Below are 19,536 nucleotides of genomic sequence, written 5' to 3' on the forward strand. Positions count from 1 at the left end.
GGGGAGAGCAAGGGGTTCAAACGCGTGATTCCAAACGTAATCAAACAAGGTCCCAACGTTCCAAAGTGGAACGCTCATCAGCTGTCCCGAACCCCCGGGGCATTTGAAAGGGAGCAGGTCGAAGAGCTGCCCTTCTCCGGAGGATTTCGCCCATCGGGGAAAGAGACTGATCCACGTTCTCCTTTTGGAAAACCGGGCGGTTCTCCAGAGAAAGAAGCCATCAGCTTGGTGGGACCCTGCCAGAGCACAACCTCCTTCGCCTAGCGTTAGGTCTCCCTCTTCCCCCACCAGGAGCTCTCCAAGCCCCGACGCGAGTCAAAAAAGGGTACGCCTGAGCGGCAGAAGAGTCAACAGACGCGGCCCTCCTCCCTGGTAGAAACGGGACCCCTTCCCAGGAAGCAGCCGCTTACCTGCTGAGAACTGCCCGCGGGCTACTCCAAGAAGGGCAGCCGAGGGGGCGACGAAGGAAGCGAGCGCCGCCAGCAAACCGACGGCTCCAACCGCCGGGGCCATGCTGACTTTGGAGAACTTTTGCGAGGAGTCTCACTCAGCTCGGGCGCTCTCTCTTAAAGCCGCGAGGAAAGTTCGTCTTCCTGGTCAGTCCGGATCCTCCTGTTGCCAGGATGAAAGGGACGGTAGTTTTTTTAAAAAAGCAGGAACAGTCGCCTTTTCTCCTCGGCGGTGGCTACGCTAGGGTACTCTCCCCCCCTCGCGCGCGCGCGCGCCTCCAGGGGCAATCCCGAGCCAGGCGCTTCTGCACTTGGCGACGGCGGCTAGTCGTGCTCCAGTAGAGTTACTTTGCCGCTCAGCGTGCGGGGAAGGGAGGAGCCGAGCGCGCGCGTCCAACCCTCCGGTTCTCAGCGCTTCGGCAGAGGGAATGACAGACTCCTTTCGGCCTGGAGCCCATAGCCCAGTAGAGCGGGGCCCGCCAGCGCCTCCTGCTGCTCGAGCATGGAAAAGCAGTCCGGCAGAAGAGGGCAGCTCTCTCGCAGCATCGGCTGCGTGCCACTGAGGAATCCGCCTTGGGTATCTGCCTCGGCTGTGGCCGCGCTCTCCCTGGGTTCTTCAGCTGCTTCCTTTTCCAGGCACACCGAGAGAGGAAGCGTGCGCGGATTTGGGAGGAGGAAAGGAACAGCGGGGGTGTGTGTATGTGTTTCCTCACGTTTTATATTTTTCTCAGAGACACCGGCAGGAGAGGGAGCAGGAGAAGAAGGAATCCTGGAGTCGCTTTTGCTTTAGTCATGGATATGAATTATAAAGAAAAGGTATTGAATTTACTCCTATCTCCTATAGCTTTGCTTTCTGCCAAGTGCCTTTTGGGGCAAAAAACAATATTCGTGTGTCTCCCACAAAGGTGCAGGTTGGAAATTGCCGGCGTGGGGGTGCGAATTATATAGTGCAACCTAACCCTATGCATGCATGCCCAGGAGTAAGTTCCATTTACTCCTCAGTAAGGCATGTTCAAGGTTTTTTAGTCCCACGTGTGTCCAGAATTGTAGCCGTATATAGCATGTCATTTGTACCAAAGACACTCTTGGGATGATGGGTTTAAATAAGCTGTGTGCAACGTCTTGAGATGGTACTAAGCGCAACTCACAAAGCTTTGGGTTGCTTTCTCTCTCTCCCCCTCCCGGGGGCCCCAATCTCTCAAAGCTCTATGGGTTTAACAGCTGCATGATCAGTCAGCAGGTGCAGCTTCACCATCACTTCATTTCTTGTTTGGATTAAACTGCACCTGTTGGATTGCTACTTGGCCTGTCCCACTGTTTAAAGCAGCTGCCCTAAGAGCCAACATAATTAGGCTAGTCAATTTCGCCTTTGTTTTGTCTGCAAAATTAGCCCCCAGGCAGAGAAAGCTGGTCAATTTCTAGAGTGGCCAAACAAGTGGTCTGCCTATACTTTCTGCACCTCTTCCTGTTAGAATCTATAAGACTGCTCCATTGCAAGTGGTTTTCACTGGTGTGGTGAATCAGGAAGGGGTGGAAAAGCACAGTTCTAGGATAGATGATGTCATCTTCTGGAGCACCAGGGTAATTGATAGAAAAACATCACTGAATTCTCCCAGGGAACTACATACACCCAGTTAACTATGCATAGGATTGCAGTCATGCCATATGTCTGATCAGGGATGTGAACTCAGGTCTCCCCAGCTGGATTCCAACATGCTACCTGTTACACCATCTTTTGCCAGTTCACTTTTCTATGACTGTCAGCTACTCCTAATAAATTGAGTATTCAGCTGTTAACAATAATATGTATACATACAGTAAGGTCATTTTAGACTCTGTACTTAATGGTCCTACAGAGAGCTCCTACTTTAGATGATAATGTGTAGTCTGTTGCTTACTTTAAACTGTGATGACCCTGGGTACTAATAGCAAAAATGTGGAAAACAGAGACCATACCAACCATAGACCTCTGAAATAGGAGGATTTGGGATGCAATTACAATGCACTGGAATCAAAAGAAAGTAAATGAAGCAGTAATTATGGATGTATTAAGAATGGCATAATTAACTGGATGTTTGTATATGATTACTGCATGTTGTAAAACTGAAAAAATTAAAGGACAAATTACCCCCTAAAATGTGATTAAGTCAGCTCTGCTGCATTTTGAGGCCCTACCTCTCATTCTGACCAGTTGGGCCCTGTTTCCAAAGTCTGGCCCTGACAGCACCACTGTGCATGTATATGGAGTGCCTTGCAAAAGTAATCAGACCCCTGACCAATGCTCATATTACTGAATTACAAATGGTACATTGTAATTTCATTCTGTATGTAGTTTATTTTGAAACACTGAAACTCAAAATCAATTATTGTAAGGTGACATTGGTTTTATGTTGCGAAATGTTTGTAAGAAACATCAAAAACTGAAACATGTTTCTTAAATAAGTGTTTAACTCCCGTGCTGTGGAATCTCCCAGTTTACACAGATGAAAGAAACTGCCCTATCGAGGACAGAATGACCTTGCCATTGGCCTTACCTGTGAACGATTAAAGTTGCTGTCACATTGTCAGGATAAAAACTCCACTATTGGAGGATCATTGGTCAGGCTGTGGATCTGAAGGAAAATGAAAACCAACAAGCATTCTACAGAAGTGAGAGATAATGTAATACAAATGCATAGATTAGGAAAAGGGTACAAAATAATATCCAAGTGTTTGGATATCCCAGTGAGCACAGTTGGATCAACAATCAGGAAGTGGAAGCTGCATCACACCACCCAGGCCCTGCCAAGAAAAGGCCGTCCCTCAAAACTCAGCCCTCAAACAAGGAGACTTATGAGAGAAGCCACAGAGAGGCCAACAATCACTTGGAAGGAGCTACAGAGTTCAGTGGCTGGGAATGGAGTAATGGTGCACCAGTCAACCCTATCAAGAGCTCTGCATAACACTGGCCTGTATAGGAAGGTGGCAAGAAAGAAGCCATTACTCAAAAAGTACCATCTGAAAGCACTTCTGGAGTTTGCCAGAAAGCATGAGAGTGGCCCAGCTGCGATGTGGGAAAAGGTTTTGTGGTCAGATGAGACCAAGATAGAGCTTTTTGGCCAAAACTCAAAGCACTATGTGTGGCACAAACCTAACACTGCCCATGTTTCAAGGCACTCGATCCCTACAGTGAAGTATGGTGGTGACATCATGTTGTGGGGATGCTTCTCATCAGCAGGGACTGGGCATTGTCTTAAAACTGAAAGAAGAATGGAGGGAGCAAAATATAGGGAAATACTGCAAGAGAATCTGCTTCAGTCCACTAAAAAACTGAAGCTTGGGAGGAAATTCACTTTTCAGCAGGACAGTGGTCCCAAGCACAAGGCCAAAGCAACATTGGAATGGCTCAAGAACAAAAAGGTGAATGTCCTACAGTGGCCCAGTCAAAGTCCTGATCTCAATCCCATTGAGAATGTGTGGCGCTCTTTGAAAATTGCGGTCCACAAGCAACGTCCAACCAGTCTGAACAACCTGGAGCAAATCTGCCAAGTAGAATGGGCCAAAATCCCTCAGACATTGTGTGCAAAGCTGGTACATACCTACCCCAAAAGACTTAAAGCTGTCATTGCAATGAAAGGTGGCTCTACCAAATATTAATTGGGGGGGGGGTTGAATACTTATGCAAGCAACATGTTTCAGTTTTTTTATGTTACAAACATTTCCCAACATAAAACCAATGTCACCTTACAATAATTGATTTTGAGTTTCAGCGTTGCAAAATAAAATATCATACAAAATGAAATTGCAAAGTACCATTTGTAAATCAGTAATATGAGAGCATAGGTCAGGGATCTGATTACTTTTGAAAGGCACTGTATATGTGCACTACATATTAGATAAACCCAACTGCCTATACTTTTTAACTTTCCTTGGGGTCTGGCTATGAGAGTTGTCATGATGTCCTCCTACACTTCAAAATTTACAACTACATTACCAGTGGTTTGTGGAACATAACTGGAAAAATTTAAAAAAGAGGGTGATGGTGATCTGGGTTCTATACAATGACATATGTGAAGGTACTTTCTAATGCCAGGGAAGAATATGGCCTTTTGAATGATATGTACAAGTTTTGTGCACGAGTTACTTATTTCAGAGTGCCAGTTCTGTGGCCCGATCCTATGACTATTTCCCAGCTCTGCTGAATTCACTGGGACTTGTTCCCTACTACACTAGTTTAAGAGTGCAGTCACTTGCAGCTGTATCCTATCCATGTTTACTCAGATGGAAGATCCACTGTAAGTGTGTGCACAGAATTGCAGCCATAGAGCCTGATCTTATACATGTTTACTCAAAAGTAAGGCCAACTGTGTGCATAGGAGCGAAGCCCTGGACTACTGCCATATGTCAAGGGTTCTTAACTGGCATGATGGACATAGATGCTGCCAAATTAAGTTGAAAAATACCCCCCCCCATCCATGACACTTGCAGTCTGGGTGGCTCTCTCAGCTTAACCTGTGTCTCAAGTTTCTGAGGGTAAATGAAATAAAAACTCTACACTTCATACAATGAAAGATGCTATAGACCTGATAAATAATATAATTGGGTTCCAGCCTTATTGTAAGTGAAGTCAGTAGCAGAAGGGTTTTCAGACTCTAGCCTCACTCGCAACTATCTCTTTTAGAAAGTTATGAAACCAGATTTTTTAAATAAATAAATAAAATTTGATCTGTATGACATGTCCAGATTCTGCAAAATATCATGGGTCTACTCTGGTGTCAGTGGGCTGCAATCATAGGCATGCCTCATGGAAGTCAAGCCTGTTTCTTCTGAATAAACGGGCTTGGAGTATACTTTAAGGTTGCAACCCTGTAAGCACATATAAGGAGTTGGACTTGCTTCTGAGTAAAGTTGCCTAGGTTACATTGAAAGGGCCATTTCTACATCAACAGCCCCGATTCCTTTATATTGGCCAGTTTCCCATCATTAGGTGTCACCTCATAGGCATTCCACCATTTTGCGTGAGCTTGACTGTCAATGTACCATAATAGGTGACCTGTGGATGGACATATTCACTACGAAAGCTCTGTATTAGGCAGCATCCTATAGAAGTAGTAAGACACCTGGTCAGGGTTCATCAGAATGGTTTTGCCATGGCTCTGAACCAGTGAATGAGTATACACAAGATCTGGCACAATACAGAATGTTTCATTTTAGAAGATGAAGTGAAATGCAGTAGTTCCTGCTGAGAAGCCCATTGTCTTTAAATGGTGGCGCATACAAAAAACAACTTGAGAGTAGGAGACCATGTTGTTTAAAAATTGTTTTCACAAAGTATGTTAGCACTAGCACTTAAGTGTTGCCTTACTACTGACGCTGTGAGGAAAGTGTTCCTGTCACAGTAGGATATCTACTTCATAAGCGATAGTTTGTTGTCAAATTTGATTGCCCCCCCCCGAGCCTGCAGGCATGGAGATAGTGCAGTGCTATGTATAGTGGTTACATTGAAAGAGACAGTCCACCATCTCATACTGCCAAATGATGAAGTTGATTGTGCCAAGGAAAAGCCTTGTTGTGGGGAATCCAGACATTTGCCAAGCCAGTGTATCCCTTTGTGGGAAATCCTGTTTCCACCGCATCCAAACTGCTGTGTTGATTTACAAAGAAAATACAGTTTCTTCTCTGCCCCCTCCCACTCTCTGCACTGCCTAATGCAATCACAGTCATTCTGTTAAACAGTAGTTTAGGTTTGTAGTTCTGCAAGGGCAAAGGTACTGTTGGTACCCAGTTCACATCAGCCCGAACCTCTGTGGCCTTTGGTCCGGAGTGCTGGGCAGTGTAGCCCCCAAAAGCCCCAAGTTCTCCATCCCTGGGCTAGGGTCACAAGTACCTATTTTCATCTGTTGAATTCCCATCTGTTGGACTGATGTACAGAGTACAGGAATAGGCTATTTAAAGAAGCAATCCTAGTAAAAGACAATTGCAAAATGTTTTCTACTTAGTTCCTATTTGAGAGCTCTTCTTTAGGGACTGGGGTTTGATCATTTAACAAAAGATTATCTGTTATTCTACATGGCTATGTAAGACTTGGCTGGGAGGGAGGGGTCAGAGCTACTAACTAGCATTAAAAAGTACACAGAAAAAACCACAACGCTGGATCTTTTCTTTGTAATGGATGGTTAACATTTTACAAAGATCTTTTGCTGTGCAGAGAAGCTTGAACGCTGTCCGGAAAGGTTTCACTTGAATGGAGTGACTGAAAACTAACCCCAATATATCTGGAACATGCAAGCAGCTGTGGTTTGGGAAACACTGATTCTTTATCTGACAGAGCCAAGGAAATGCCAAGTTATGTTGGGTTAGCACATGAACTGATCTTGTCACATTTCTGGTTCGTGCACTTCAGAATAATGGAGCATGGACCCATTTCCACAGTCAAGATACCACAGTTCCAAGCAGCCAGTGCGAAAGCTGCGTTATTGGTTCTTGTTTTGAATTATTCTGATTCCTTTTTGCATTTAAGTTGCCATTTAAAAGTTTATGGTTAGCCACACCCCATGTGCAGGATAAACCAAGGAGTTTCCTTTCACATCTAGTCTTCTGTGGGATATGTGGTTCAGTTGTGTAATTTTAGATGGTGAGCTGACTTTGCCCTCCTCCATTTGGGGGCCCTTCTGCTCATTCTGTCTCCCAGTAGAGGGAGGTGCCCACTGGGACTAGTCGGGTGTAAGATAGGGGGACCAACAGTAGGTGGAACCAAAGGCAATGATAGTAGAGCCATCTGATTCTGGGTTTTGTCCCCATCTGCCTCCCTGCTCAGTTCTACAAACGCAACACTGAGACAAGGGTGGAGGAAATTGACAGTAGGTACTGCTACCTTGTCAGGCAGGAGGCAGGCAAGCAGGGGTTGCCTGAGGGCAGACTAAGCTTGGTGGCACAGTGCCTCACTTGTTCTAATGGACTAGCCTCCACTTCTTCTTACTGAAAGTCCTGTTGCCTTTCAATGAGATAGAAACAGTTTAGTAGTTGTCTATTTGCAGAGTATATATTTTGCAAAGTGAAATGAGAATTAACCAGCCCACTTTCCCCTCATACAGACTAGCTGAATAAAAGCAACAGATACAGTTTTCGGGCTCATCCACATGCCGATTTAGTGTTTGTCTGGTGCTACTTGCATCCGCTTGTAATTTGCATGGTTCACATGGCATTGCAGGCAAGCAGAAGCTATCACACAGTTTTCCCTTTTAAATCCATATTAACCAATCCACTGATAATGCAAAAAGGAAAGGAAAAACCATCTCAGCTGTGCTGCGCTCCTCATTGTAGGAACTTTGCTTTGATTTTTTTAGTGGGTGGGCTCTCGTATGCCCCATCACCCACTCCCTCTCTCTCTGCCACCAGCAAACGCTACTGCAGCTGCTGCCTACTTTGTCTTTCACTCACTCCCTCATCTGCCTTTCACTCAGGCTTGGACAATGGAGAAGGGGGGGTCTAGTCAGTTTCATTTTTTCTTGTCAATTTCACACCAAGGTGCTCTCCCAGCTTCAGCCTTGAACCGGAGAGAGTAAACATGTAAAATTAGAGAGTGGGGCCAGAAAACAGCAACACCAGAGGAATGCCTACTAGTGTGAACAGAAAACAGCAGACTGGAAGCTACCATTGAGAACGAAGTGTGGACCTTGCAAATCTATCACAACGGTACAAACAGCGGCTTTAGTACAAAGGTATGCTTCCATGTGGATAAGCCCTTCTTTGGTAAAAAGTATAAGAATGTTTACTCACAGCCTTTCATATGTTCAGAAAACATAGGTTCTAGCTTCGAGAGAAAAGATAGAAGTGGTAGATTTTGGTCCATATTTGGGATCATCTGGCCAGAGAAGCCTATGGAGGCTTCTCTCTCTCCTGTGGCTTAATGGAGGATATGCAAAAGAGAACAACCCATCTCTTAACAAAGAAAGAGGTAGAGAATGGAAAAAATCCACCTGGTCAACAGAAAGTTACATCACAGTAAATAAGCACAGAGGTGTCCTCATATTTTTGCTAAAAGGAACATCTTTCTATTAAAAGCATGCAAGCTTGCTTATCCCAACAAGTCCTGCCCAGCACCACTGACTGCTGGGATGAGTACTGTGTGACAAAGGATGCCGAAAAGCCAAGGAAAGCATATGTCTATAGCTGTGGTTTTCGTGTTGTGTCTCAAGGAACTGTGAGATTCCTCAGATACTTTTCAAGGCGGGGGAGGGAGCATTGCTGAGGAAAATGTCAAATGGTGGATAAGCTGCTGGAGAGGTAATTTGCTGTTGGGAGCATTGTAGGCCACACTCAGTTGTGCAGAGCACAGGTTTAAACATCCTGGCTGGAGCCCTACCCATGAGTATCCTAAGGACCATCCACAGAGCAAAGGAATTTTGTGAAAGATGCTTAGGCATTTCTTAGGAAAGTTAATCTGGAAAGGATTCCTTGAGGATTAGACCTGTAAAATTTTCAGGGTATGTCTTTTTCAGTGATATCCAGTTCATTTGTTCTGTGCAATCGGAGGCATCTAGCTGACTGCTGTGGGAAACAGGATGCTAGACTACAATGTTAGTCTGATCCATCATGGATCTTCTTATGATAAAGGTGTGTCCCATTGAATTGAATTAACCTTATTTACAGGATTGCAGTCATAATCTCTCTCTCTCTCCCCCTAGGCCTTCGCTTGGTTGGAGGCTGGACCACTGGAGTTCTGATGAGTAGCTTTCTTGTGGCTGTTTCAGCCATGCAGCCCAATCCTATGCATGTTTATGTAGGAGTCAGTCCTACTGGATTTGATGGGTCTTGGTCCTAGATAAGCGTGTGCAAAATGTCAGCCTTAAAGCTTCATTCTGAAGCTACCAGACTTCAAGCACGCAGTGTGAAATATATTTTATTGGTTTACATTTTGAATTAATTGACTTTGATATGCAGATCAGAGAGGGGAGATATTGGAAAAAGTTTTTCATCACAAGATCCCATATACTGTTAGACAGTGCAGCTAATTAAGTATGTGTACTTTTTTTAAAATTTCCTCAAGGTGTGATTGGGGAATGCTTAATGGAGCTTGTACCCTTGGCAAACTCTCGGGGATATTCTGAAGGTGATGTAATCAATGCACATTTAAACAGTCTCTATTCATAATTTGGTTGACAATGATTACATAGAAATTCAATGTATTTATCTTACATTTTCCCAGTTCTTTATGATTTTGGCTATTTGGCTGTTAAAACTAAAAGAATAATCCAAAAATAAAGTCCAATTATATATGTCTTTTTTTAAAAAAATCTTTTGAGTGAAGAGCTCATATGTTGAGTGGGAGCTCAAAGAGAATTTTAAAAGCTGAGAGAGAAACCCTTGTATGACTTTTTCCTTTCACCCTAGAGGGAGATTCTGCATCACATATGAAGCCCTAAGGAACCAGACATCTCTTAATTCTAGCTGGTTATAGGTTCCAAATGAAATGAAAAATAAAACTCCCCCATACTAAAAAGAAAGTAAAGCTTACTACTTCCACATCTCTGCAGGATCTCCCAAACCTGTATGCATTCCTATTAGAGCCTCTCCACTGCACCACTGGGTGCTGTCAAGTCAGTCATGAACTAGGTTGTGACACAACAAAACTGAACTGGAAGGGGGAAACCTGGCTTGTACCTTTCCATTAAAGGGTATTTGTTTCATCATATCTGTGCTTGGAGACTATTTTCCATATTATGAAGGGAACAATTTCCTTTACTGTCTGCCTGGTGAAATGCAATGAAGGCAAAAGTGTTTTGACGCTTAGAGTTCCAAAATGAAAAGCTTACTCTTGAATGTTCTGCATTATAATAATAATTTATATAATGCCATCTGTGTATGTGGTGCTTTATAGAGTACATGAGGACAGGTCCTGCCCTGAAGAGCTTACAAATATTAGAAGCCAAATCGTTAGGGTTCCAACACACACACACACACACACACACACACACACACACACACACACACACACTGGATTAGTTGACAATATAGGCAGAAAGTGAATCAACATGCATCTTGCCATATTGGTTATCAAGGAGTGTAGTAACACTCCTCGATAATTCATTAGGAGTTTTGAAGAATGGTGTCAGCAGTTTGCTGATGACAAGCAGCTCTATTTCTCCACAACATCTGAATCAGGAGAGGCTGTGAACACTCTGGATTGGTGTCTGAATGCTGTTGTGGATTGGATGAGAGCCAATCAACTGTGCTTGAATCCTGGGAAAATGGAGGTTCTTTAGGTAGGTGATTCCTATGTTTGGGAGACAGACAGGTTACCTGTTCTGGATGGGGTTGTGCTCCCTCTGAAGGACCAGGTCCGTAGCTTAGGGGTACCCCTGGATTCAAGTATCCTCTGTGACTACAGGTGCCTTTTACCAGCTTTGTCTAGTTTGTCAGCTGCAGCCATTCCTGGACAGGGATTGCCTAACCACTGTAGTCCATGCATAGGTAACCTTGAGGCTGGATTACTGCAATGTGCTCTATATGGGGCTGTCCTTGGCCTTGGTTCAGAAGCTTCAGCTGGTGCAAAAAAGGGCAGCCAGACTGCTGATGGGGGCACATGGCTGACAACCTGCAACATCACTCTTAAAACATCTGCACTGGCTGCCATCCACTACTAAGCCAGGTTCAAGGTCCTTTTATTAATTTGCAAAGCCCTGAACAACTTAGGTCCAGGATATCTTAGGGACCGCCTTAACCCTTATATCCTAGCTTAGAATCATAGAATAGTAGAGTTGGAAGGGGCCTATAAGGCCATCAAGTCCAACCCCCTGCGCAATGCAGGAATGCTTGATCACTAAGATCATCTGCAGGATCAGCTTTGGTTATTCCCCTGAGTTGATGAGGCTCATTTAACAATGACATGAAATTGAGCCTTGAGTGTCATTAGCCCAGTTCTCTGAGCCTTCTGTTTTAACTTTTAAATGCCTGCTGCGAACCTTTCTGTTCCGCCAGGCTTATGCAAACAATTAAGATGTCTTTTTGTAATAATTGACTTTTTTTTTAGTGTATTGTTAATGATTGTTACTCCACAGGGTTTGTTTGTTTGTTTACTTCTTGTAAACTGGTTTGATGTTTTTTAATGAAATAGCGGTATACAAAAATATTTATTAATAAATACATTAAAAATGCCACAAAGTTGTGTCTGTCAGAGTGTGCCTTTTCCCCACCCTCCTTTCCCAGTCTGCATCTAAGGTTTAATTTGGCAGAGCTCAGCCCATGGTCAGGGTTTAATTCAGAGTTTGTGCCTAGGATCTGTTTTCACGAACTGTGTGACACAGATGAAGCATGCAGTCATCAGGCCCATCAGCACCTCACCCAATCACTTATATGGCCAGTCTAATCTTATCCGCACTCACAGTGCCCACAAATGAGTAGCTCATGGAACTCCCAACAACAAATGCATCAGACACAACACAGAAGAATCGATCTGGGAATGAAGTCATAGGTGAGTCTTTCTTGGTGATTGCTGGAGGTGCTAGACATTTTTCAAGAATTTAGGCTGCAATTTGATGAACCTAAATCCTGTGTTTTAGCCAGCAGTCCTATGAATGGTTATTCCCTAGTTTCTGATGCTCCATTGAAATGAGTCCAAATTGGACTGTACCATTAGAAGAACTTCCACAAAAAAGGACTGTAGTAGGAAAACATAGTAATTTAGCACATTCCTCCTGTTGCCCTTTGGACATTCAAGAGGTCACTAATAGCCAATATTGCAGAAATTATTCTCAAAAATATTTTTTAAATTATACAGTATATAATATGGGTTGCCTTAAACAGTATGGCCAGATTAACAATGGTGCAGGAGAAAAATAAAAACCAAAGGGAGATCTTTCAGAAAACACCTCTTAAAAAAAGAAAGAGGGAAAAGGAGCAACAGGTGAGATGATGTGGGGCAGCCAACAGAGTTTGAAGGTAGATTTTTACCTACAACAATATTGTCAAGTGAAGCTTTAGTTGTATTCTGTGTCTTCAATAGCTCAAAAGTGAAGCTACAAACATGTGCACACACACAAAATCTCCATGCCAGCCATACTTTTTTTCTTTATGCTGTAAGTCAGCTTTCGCCCTCTAGAAGTTGTTGAACTGCAGTTCCCATCATGCCTGGCCATTGGCCAGGCATGCTAGGTCTGATAGGAGTTGTAGTTCAGCAACATCTGAAGGGCCAAAGTTTCCCCACACTTGCTGTTAAGTGGAAGAATAGCAAATAAAAAACAAATTACATGGTGATGGTGGTAGCAATGACAATGATAGCAAAAGCTACACCAGAAACAGTTGGGAGATTAGGTCTAAATGGGTCTTTAGCAACAGGTTTCTTTTAACTTATTAGATTATCCCCAGCAAGGGTAAATGCCCCAAAAGGGATTTTGCCTGGAAAGGGTAAATGAGCATGTTGTGTTTAGGGATGGGGGAGAATATCCAACAAAATCAAACCAGGTACCAGATCCCGACTGAATTTGCTAGTTCATTGTCCCTTCAAAGTGGCACTGATCTCTTGTGGCAGGCCACAGCTGTTATCAGAATGGATTTTGCGGCTGCAACTGCAATCGGCAAGATTTTTTTCCAAAATCCTCCCATTGTATGTAATTTCTTTCATAATTTAAATGTTGTGTCAACCACAGGATTTCCATTTGACCATTATATATTACGAAAAAAAATCATTATTGCAATACAATGCAAAAACAAATTGACTATATATGTCTTCAATGTTAATTGTCAAATCATCCTGCAATATCATGTTTTTCAAACACGATATCTCAGAGCATTTTGAGTCTCTTGCATGGGAAACATTATAATGATGAGACTGACCCATGCTACCTGTGCCCTGCCCCCACCCATCTTTCATGGCTGCTGTCCTGAGCTAACCAAGGGCTCTCGCTCTCATTCTCTCTGTGCTGTGTGTGTGTGTGTGTGTGTGTGTGTGTGTGTGTGTGACTGTGTGACTGACAGTGACAAACAGTGTCATGGCAGCTACCTAAAAATTAAGCAATGTTTCTCCACAGCCAAAAAACTACTTGGAATGCTGTCACTGACATAAGCATCTATGAAAACAATTACGTAATTTTTGCAACCTGAAAAAACACACACCTGCAGATCAAATCACCCCAAAACGTGCAACAGATCGAATCGGCAAGCACCAGAGAAAGGGGGGGGGAGATGGACTGATAAAGAAATGACAGACTATCGAAATGCATGTAGATCGGCACCATGCAGCAAACCCCATCCCTATGTTACAGCTCCTAGATCCTATATTGAAATGACCTACCTTGTCCTTAAGACAGCCCTTCCCAACCAGTGTAACTCCAGATGTTGTTGGACTACAACTCCCATCAGCCTCAGCCAGCATTGCCAATGTTCAGGAAAGATGGGCATTGTGATCCAACAACATCTGGAGGCACACTGGTTGGGAAAGGCTACCTTAAGATCTCTCAGAGCTAAATCACATGACTATGTGATATTCATTCATTCACAACATTTCAGTCCCACCTTCCTATCCATACAGGTCTCCAAGGAAACTTATTACAAGTAATCAAACCACTGATGGGGAATCTCAGGCCTAGGGCCAAAATATGCCTCCCCAGACCTCTCTTTCTAGCTCTCTGGATTCTTCCCAGACCATGCCCTCTATCCCAAGGCTACACTCCTCAATGTCCCTTGCTCACACCTTCCTCAAGTTCTTTTACTTGGCTGGAATGTGTCAACTGTGATAATTTCTCTTGCTTGCCTGGATGGAAAATAAAGAGATATATGTGGATGTGGGGGGTATAGTTGTCCAGGGTCTTGGGGGGGGTCTTAGATGCCTTACTTTTTTGGGAGCAGGGTCCCAGCAGGATCCCTATGTCTCCATCATCCTACAAGCCAGTCAGCATGAGAGTGTGCTAGCCACCAAGAAGAACCTTCTAGCATACTTCCTTGTCCTTTCTTGCTGATTGAAGCCAATCAGAGTGAAAGGAGGTAAGAGAGCCACTGAGAAGACTTTTCTCAGTAGTTAACACACTCCCCTTTCATGTGGATTGGCTTCTGGAGACGTCTGTTGTTGTGGGAGAAGGCACATGTGGGAAGGACTGAGAAGAGATGATGGCTGAGAACAAGCAGGAAAGTGAGAGGGCTATGAGGGGCATGGCTGAGACCATCATGAAGGGACCAGGACTTTTGGAGTTGCCACTACACTACTGATGTGGATGTGCAAAGGTAAGCTTCACACCTATTCCTCAACAAACTTTTGCCTCTGTCCCAACCCACCAGTGGCATGCGACCCCCAGAAGGTTATCCATGTGTGAATGTAGCCCTTGGTCTGAAAATGGTTACCTAACCCTGAATATAGCACAAACTAGCCCTCCCACTGAATGCTCTTCAAAACATCACTACCAGCCCTCATCTGGTATCCTCTTCCATTGCTAATTGCCACCAGGAACATCTGGAAGTGAATGATAACAGCAGGTGATAATTTCATCAGCTCCAGGCAGCAAAAAGGGACAGGAGAGATAAGATGGCAGCAGTCCTCATCCCAGCCCTGGTGCTGTGACTGCTGGTTCTTAAAGAAGTGCCAGGCCTGATATAAATCGCCTGCTCCTGAAATTCATAGTTCTAAAATCATAATTGATTTTATAAATATCACTGATTTTATAAATAGAAAGGAAACTAATACAATAGATCATTTTTGGAAGTGTAAACATACTTTACACTTCCAAAAATGATCTATTATATTTTCCTTTTTCAGGCTACAAATGCCTCCCAGGATGCCTATTAGGGGTGTGCATCAGCTCTGTGTGTACCCCCAAATAATGAGGTGCATCCGGGTGATACTGGTCATTATCTCACATTCCTGAGTCAGTTCATGTTGTTAATAAGGCATTTCAAGGTGGATCAGGGATCCTCTAAATGTCTGGATTTTTCTGTGGCCTAAGTTTTCCCAAAAAGTTAAAAGCATGACCTCCCCCTCCCCACTTTCTTTTCTGAGAAATGAAAGTAAGCTGACTGGAGGCAATTGTTCTTTTGCCAGGAAGGGGAGGGCAATGAGGAAAAATGAAGACTTTTTCAGCACAATAGCCCCTGGGCCTATTTGTCTGAACTTTGGCAGGTTTCTTACCCAGGGGCACCTCCTTCATGTTTCCAGTTTTCACACAGATTGCCCACAAAAGCCAGAGGAGGGAATGTGATTTTTCTTTTATCCACCCCCAAATGGTAGAATCTCCCCTAGCAGGAGAACTATTCTACCTAAATCTGGCAGACTTCATCCCCCCAGAAGGGGCAACTATGCCAGTAGTTTTCATTCAATTCTGGAAGAAAAGTAAAAAGTTAGGCTTTTTAAAAAATTAAAGGTTCCCTGCATGAAACACTCTAGATAAATCTGCCTTAAAATTTGCAGGTTTAATCCAGGCTCCTTTGCCTACACATTTCATCCACTTATGTGAGAAAGAAAAAAGTTACAGCCATTTTTAGATGCTCCAATATAGTTAATGGGGGTGAAACAGAGCTTTAGTTCCTGAGAAAGCAGGTAATACAGGAAAAGCACAAATCTCCCTATCTCACAAACTATATGTAGGGATGGATTTATCAATTTCAGTTCTATTTTTTTGAATCTTAAACTTGGTTCTCCACATTTCTGCAGCAATTTGCAATTTTTTAAAAAATGAAAAATTGTCAGCATTTTAGTGCAATTTTTTCTTAAACATTTTTGTATGCAGTTTTGATGAACATATACATTTTGCAGTCAATTTTATCTAATATATTTTTTCTATTTTCACCAGTATATGAATGTTTGTGCACATTTCCCCGTAATATATTCATTTTTGGTCATATTGTTCGGAGGGAGGGCTGCATCACATAATTTGGAAAAGTGCAAATTATTTATTTTATTTATTATTTCGATTTATATACCGCCCTTAGCAAAAATAGCTCTCAGGGCGGTGAACAAACAAAGTAAAATACAATATATCATAATAAAAAACCACAAAAACATATACAAACAAACAACAAAAAACACGACAAAAACGAAATACAGCACAAATTAAAGAAAATACAGATTAAAAGATTTATTTTGAAGCATAGCTGTGTTTCAGTTTGCATATTGGTTCCAGAATTGTGAATTAGATTATTACTCATAAAAATGTAAAGAAAATTGAATTTCTCCTCCATCCCTAACTACAAGTCCTATTTTAACTGCACAGGCACATTTTCTCCATCCTAAGGCCCATCCACACCTCCTTTTAATCTGCAATCTAACCCCTTTGTGTGTCCATTAATTTGCTGCCATCCATATGACATTCCCCACTATTTTGGACTTTCTCTAGCGGAATCCCCACTTCCTATACTTTGCTATAAACTATTATTTTTGTCCCAGTTATTAACCACTCTAACCTCTGTAGTGAGGACATCTTGCCCTACTTTTTTTTTAATATGGGCTAATAACAGGGTTAGATCCCATCCTCTGTCCACATCTGCTCCTCCTCACATTTCATTCCTTCTTCCAGTACTGAATCAGGGCACTTCCTTCTTCTGGCTTCTGTAGCTGTATTGCATTGCTTTTTTTTAAACTACTATTTTGTGATCAAACATAAAATGGAATGTTTAATGAATAATATTTCCACTTAACAGCTATTTTGCGATATTACACAAACGATTAATTGAAAACATGAAATACTCCTCTGTATTAATAAATTTTAAGTAGTATGTAATATATTATATGTAATAGCCCAGACAACGGCATTTTAGTAAAAAAAAGTTTCAATAAAGATTGTTACTAATAATAAATAATAATAATTTACACCTTATGCGGTTGAAGGAATTTCTATTTAAACATAAACCTGTGCATGCACATTAATTTTTTTTTAAAAGATATACATTTTTGTGCTCTTCCAGAAAAGCACGCAAAAAGCAAACTACCATTATGGACCAATCACTGTAAAGGGGTGGACTTAGGGGGTGTGACAAAATGCAAAAGTGAATTAGAGACCAAAAACAAATACCCCCACACATATGGGTGCTTGATGGAGTTGTAACAAATAAATCCAGCCACAAACAGGACATGATATGGATCTTGAGGCCACTAAGCAAAGATGGAAAATGTGGATTTTGAGGTTAGCAATGGACAGGCCCCTAGAGAAGGGCCTGGATCAGCAACTCACTGTTTAGAATGCTGCTTGCTCTGCTATAACACTCCTTCTCAGCAAGTCTCACAAGATCTGTGCAACAGGAATATAGAAATATCCCCAAGTATCATTAAAATTTAGCCTAATGTTTCCCCTCATGGTAATGGGATTGCAACTTGGTCTGGGCCCTCCTGGGTCTCTGGGCTCTAGTAAAATGTATCCTTCCCCACCACCACCACCACCACCATGCTTGGCTTTTGGTGATGGGCCCATTGCTGGTCTTGGGGGGCTGACAAATCCTCTGAAGGAGCAGCCTGGCAATTGTTGGGTATGGAAATATTACTGTCATGATATAAAGTTGATATCGGTTTATTTCCTTGTGACTTGACCCCTACACTCCAGTGGCTCAATGAATAAAAGCCTGATTGTGCTGGAATTATGTTTTCCTCCCATCTCCTGTGCATATCTATGCTTAAATGTTCTATTTGATGTTACCAATTGTATTACAAGGAAATGCATATGTTACATCTACATGGCTGAAGGCCTTGACACGTATTCCTTTACAAATGCAGAGATGTAACCTGAGTGTTATTCTTACTTTAACAATCCGCTTGTAACCGAACCTCCTCTGCTCCTATCTGTCTTTGTTCTTTCAAGCCTGGAGCGCTTATCTCAAGGCCGTGTAAACTATGCAAGTCTCTGTCTGGAAGAAGGAGAATGTTCCTGGTCTTTGTTATCTTGAGCACCCCTTACCATTTCTAAGATACTACTATATTTTCTATTCATTTATGACGTCTGCTCCCCATTTTTGTAACCCCTGGGGAAACCTATATAATCTACTGTCTTTTCAATAAACGGGGTTCCCACTTCTGAAAGGCATTTGGCTGGCAGGTCTTGGGACCCCTTTGCAAAGGTAATATAGTGTGTGTTATTTCCTAGCCTCTGGTAATAGATTCTTGCTCTCAACTCCGCACCTTCCCGGGTGTATGTGGGCTGAGTAAGCAGTGACGGCTTGCGTGTTGGGTTTGGACCTAACAATTGGGGGCTCGTCCGGGATTCTCCTGTGCGATCCACGTGTTACCGGTGCGCTTTCTCCCCTCCTGACAACAGGCGCCACGAGAGATTTTTCTCGGTTGTCGTGGGAGGTGGATCGGCCGATAGCACGTGGGTAAAGTTGCAGTTGAGAAATCTTTACCAGATGCTATGGGGCAAAAAGGGAGAGTTCCAGTGGAGGACGGCCCTTTGGGGATAATGTGTAAATTGTGGGAAGAAAAAAAGTTGCTGGTGTTAAGGGGCATGAGAAAGAAAAGGGTGATTGAGCTCTGCGCGGAGGTGTGGCCGCAGACAACTGCAGTTTCGGTCCCGGGTGAAAGGTGGCCGAGGGGTGGTTCCTTTGAAGCTGCTCCGTTATGAGGGGTTAAGAAGTGGATTGAGGTAAACCACCCGGATCAAATGGATTTCTGGCTCCTGTGGCAGACAGGAGCGCAGAAATGGAAGGGATTTGCTGTGATGACAATGAGATCTTTGACCAGTGAGGACCCCCCTCCCAGTTATTTTGCTGATGAAGAATCGGCGGGAGGAACGATTGTTAGTCGTTCCATCATCCCCTCCACCCCGGTTCCGTCTCGCAACCCCAGGGGCGGAACTCTTCAATCGAGGCAAGGGAATTTCTCTTCTGACTCAGATGATGAGCCAGAAGAGAAGGGAAAAGAGGAGGGGGCCTCAGGGGGAGTGGTCACGCGCAAGCAAAAAGAGTATGAGGAAAAAAGAAGAATGGAAAGGGAAAGAGAACTAGATTTGCTTTTAACTAAAGAATTGCCTTTGATTGTGCGCGATCAGCCATACGTGGATGCTAATGGACAGGTCCAACGTACGGAAGTGGTCGAGCAGAAGACTTGGCTTGAGTGGGATCTTAAAGAGTGGAGTAAATTGGCTGGAACTTTTGGGGAACAGCCAAGAAAAATAAGGGAGTTGCTAGGCAGACTTTTTGA

At 43.2% G+C, this 19,536-nt stretch overlaps 1 protein-coding gene and 1 long non-coding RNA gene across 6 annotated transcripts in view; one reads left to right on the forward strand and one right to left on the reverse strand.

Annotated features, from left to right (window-relative positions):
• Positions 1-883, reverse strand: part of PTPRK (protein tyrosine phosphatase receptor type K) — a 579,201-nt gene extending 578,318 nt beyond the window's left edge. For 4 of the 5 annotated variants that reach the window (XM_061623803.1, XM_061623801.1, XM_061623802.1 and 1 more), the window contains exon 1: positions 411-883. In XM_061623803.1, coding sequence (XP_061479787.1) covers positions 411-513 — 103 coding nt within the window. In that variant the 5' untranslated portion in view covers positions 514-883. The remainder of the gene's footprint in view (positions 1-410) is intronic. The other variant, XM_061623805.1, reaches the window with a different exon arrangement.
• Positions 884-1,219: 336 nt separating this feature from the next.
• On the forward strand, positions 1,220-11,392 carry LOC133383324 (uncharacterized). The gene is made up of 3 exons (XR_009762260.1): positions 1,220-1,265; positions 7,956-8,149; positions 9,116-11,392. It is a non-coding gene; the product is annotated as an uncharacterized LOC133383324 (long non-coding RNA).
• The last annotated feature ends 8,144 nt before the right edge of the window (positions 11,393-19,536 follow it).

The sequence above is a fragment of the Rhineura floridana genome, chromosome 4, assembly GCF_030035675.1.
Source record: "Rhineura floridana isolate rRhiFlo1 chromosome 4, rRhiFlo1.hap2, whole genome shotgun sequence".
In the NCBI taxonomy this organism is placed as follows: Eukaryota; Metazoa; Chordata; class Lepidosauria; order Squamata; family Rhineuridae; genus Rhineura; species Rhineura floridana.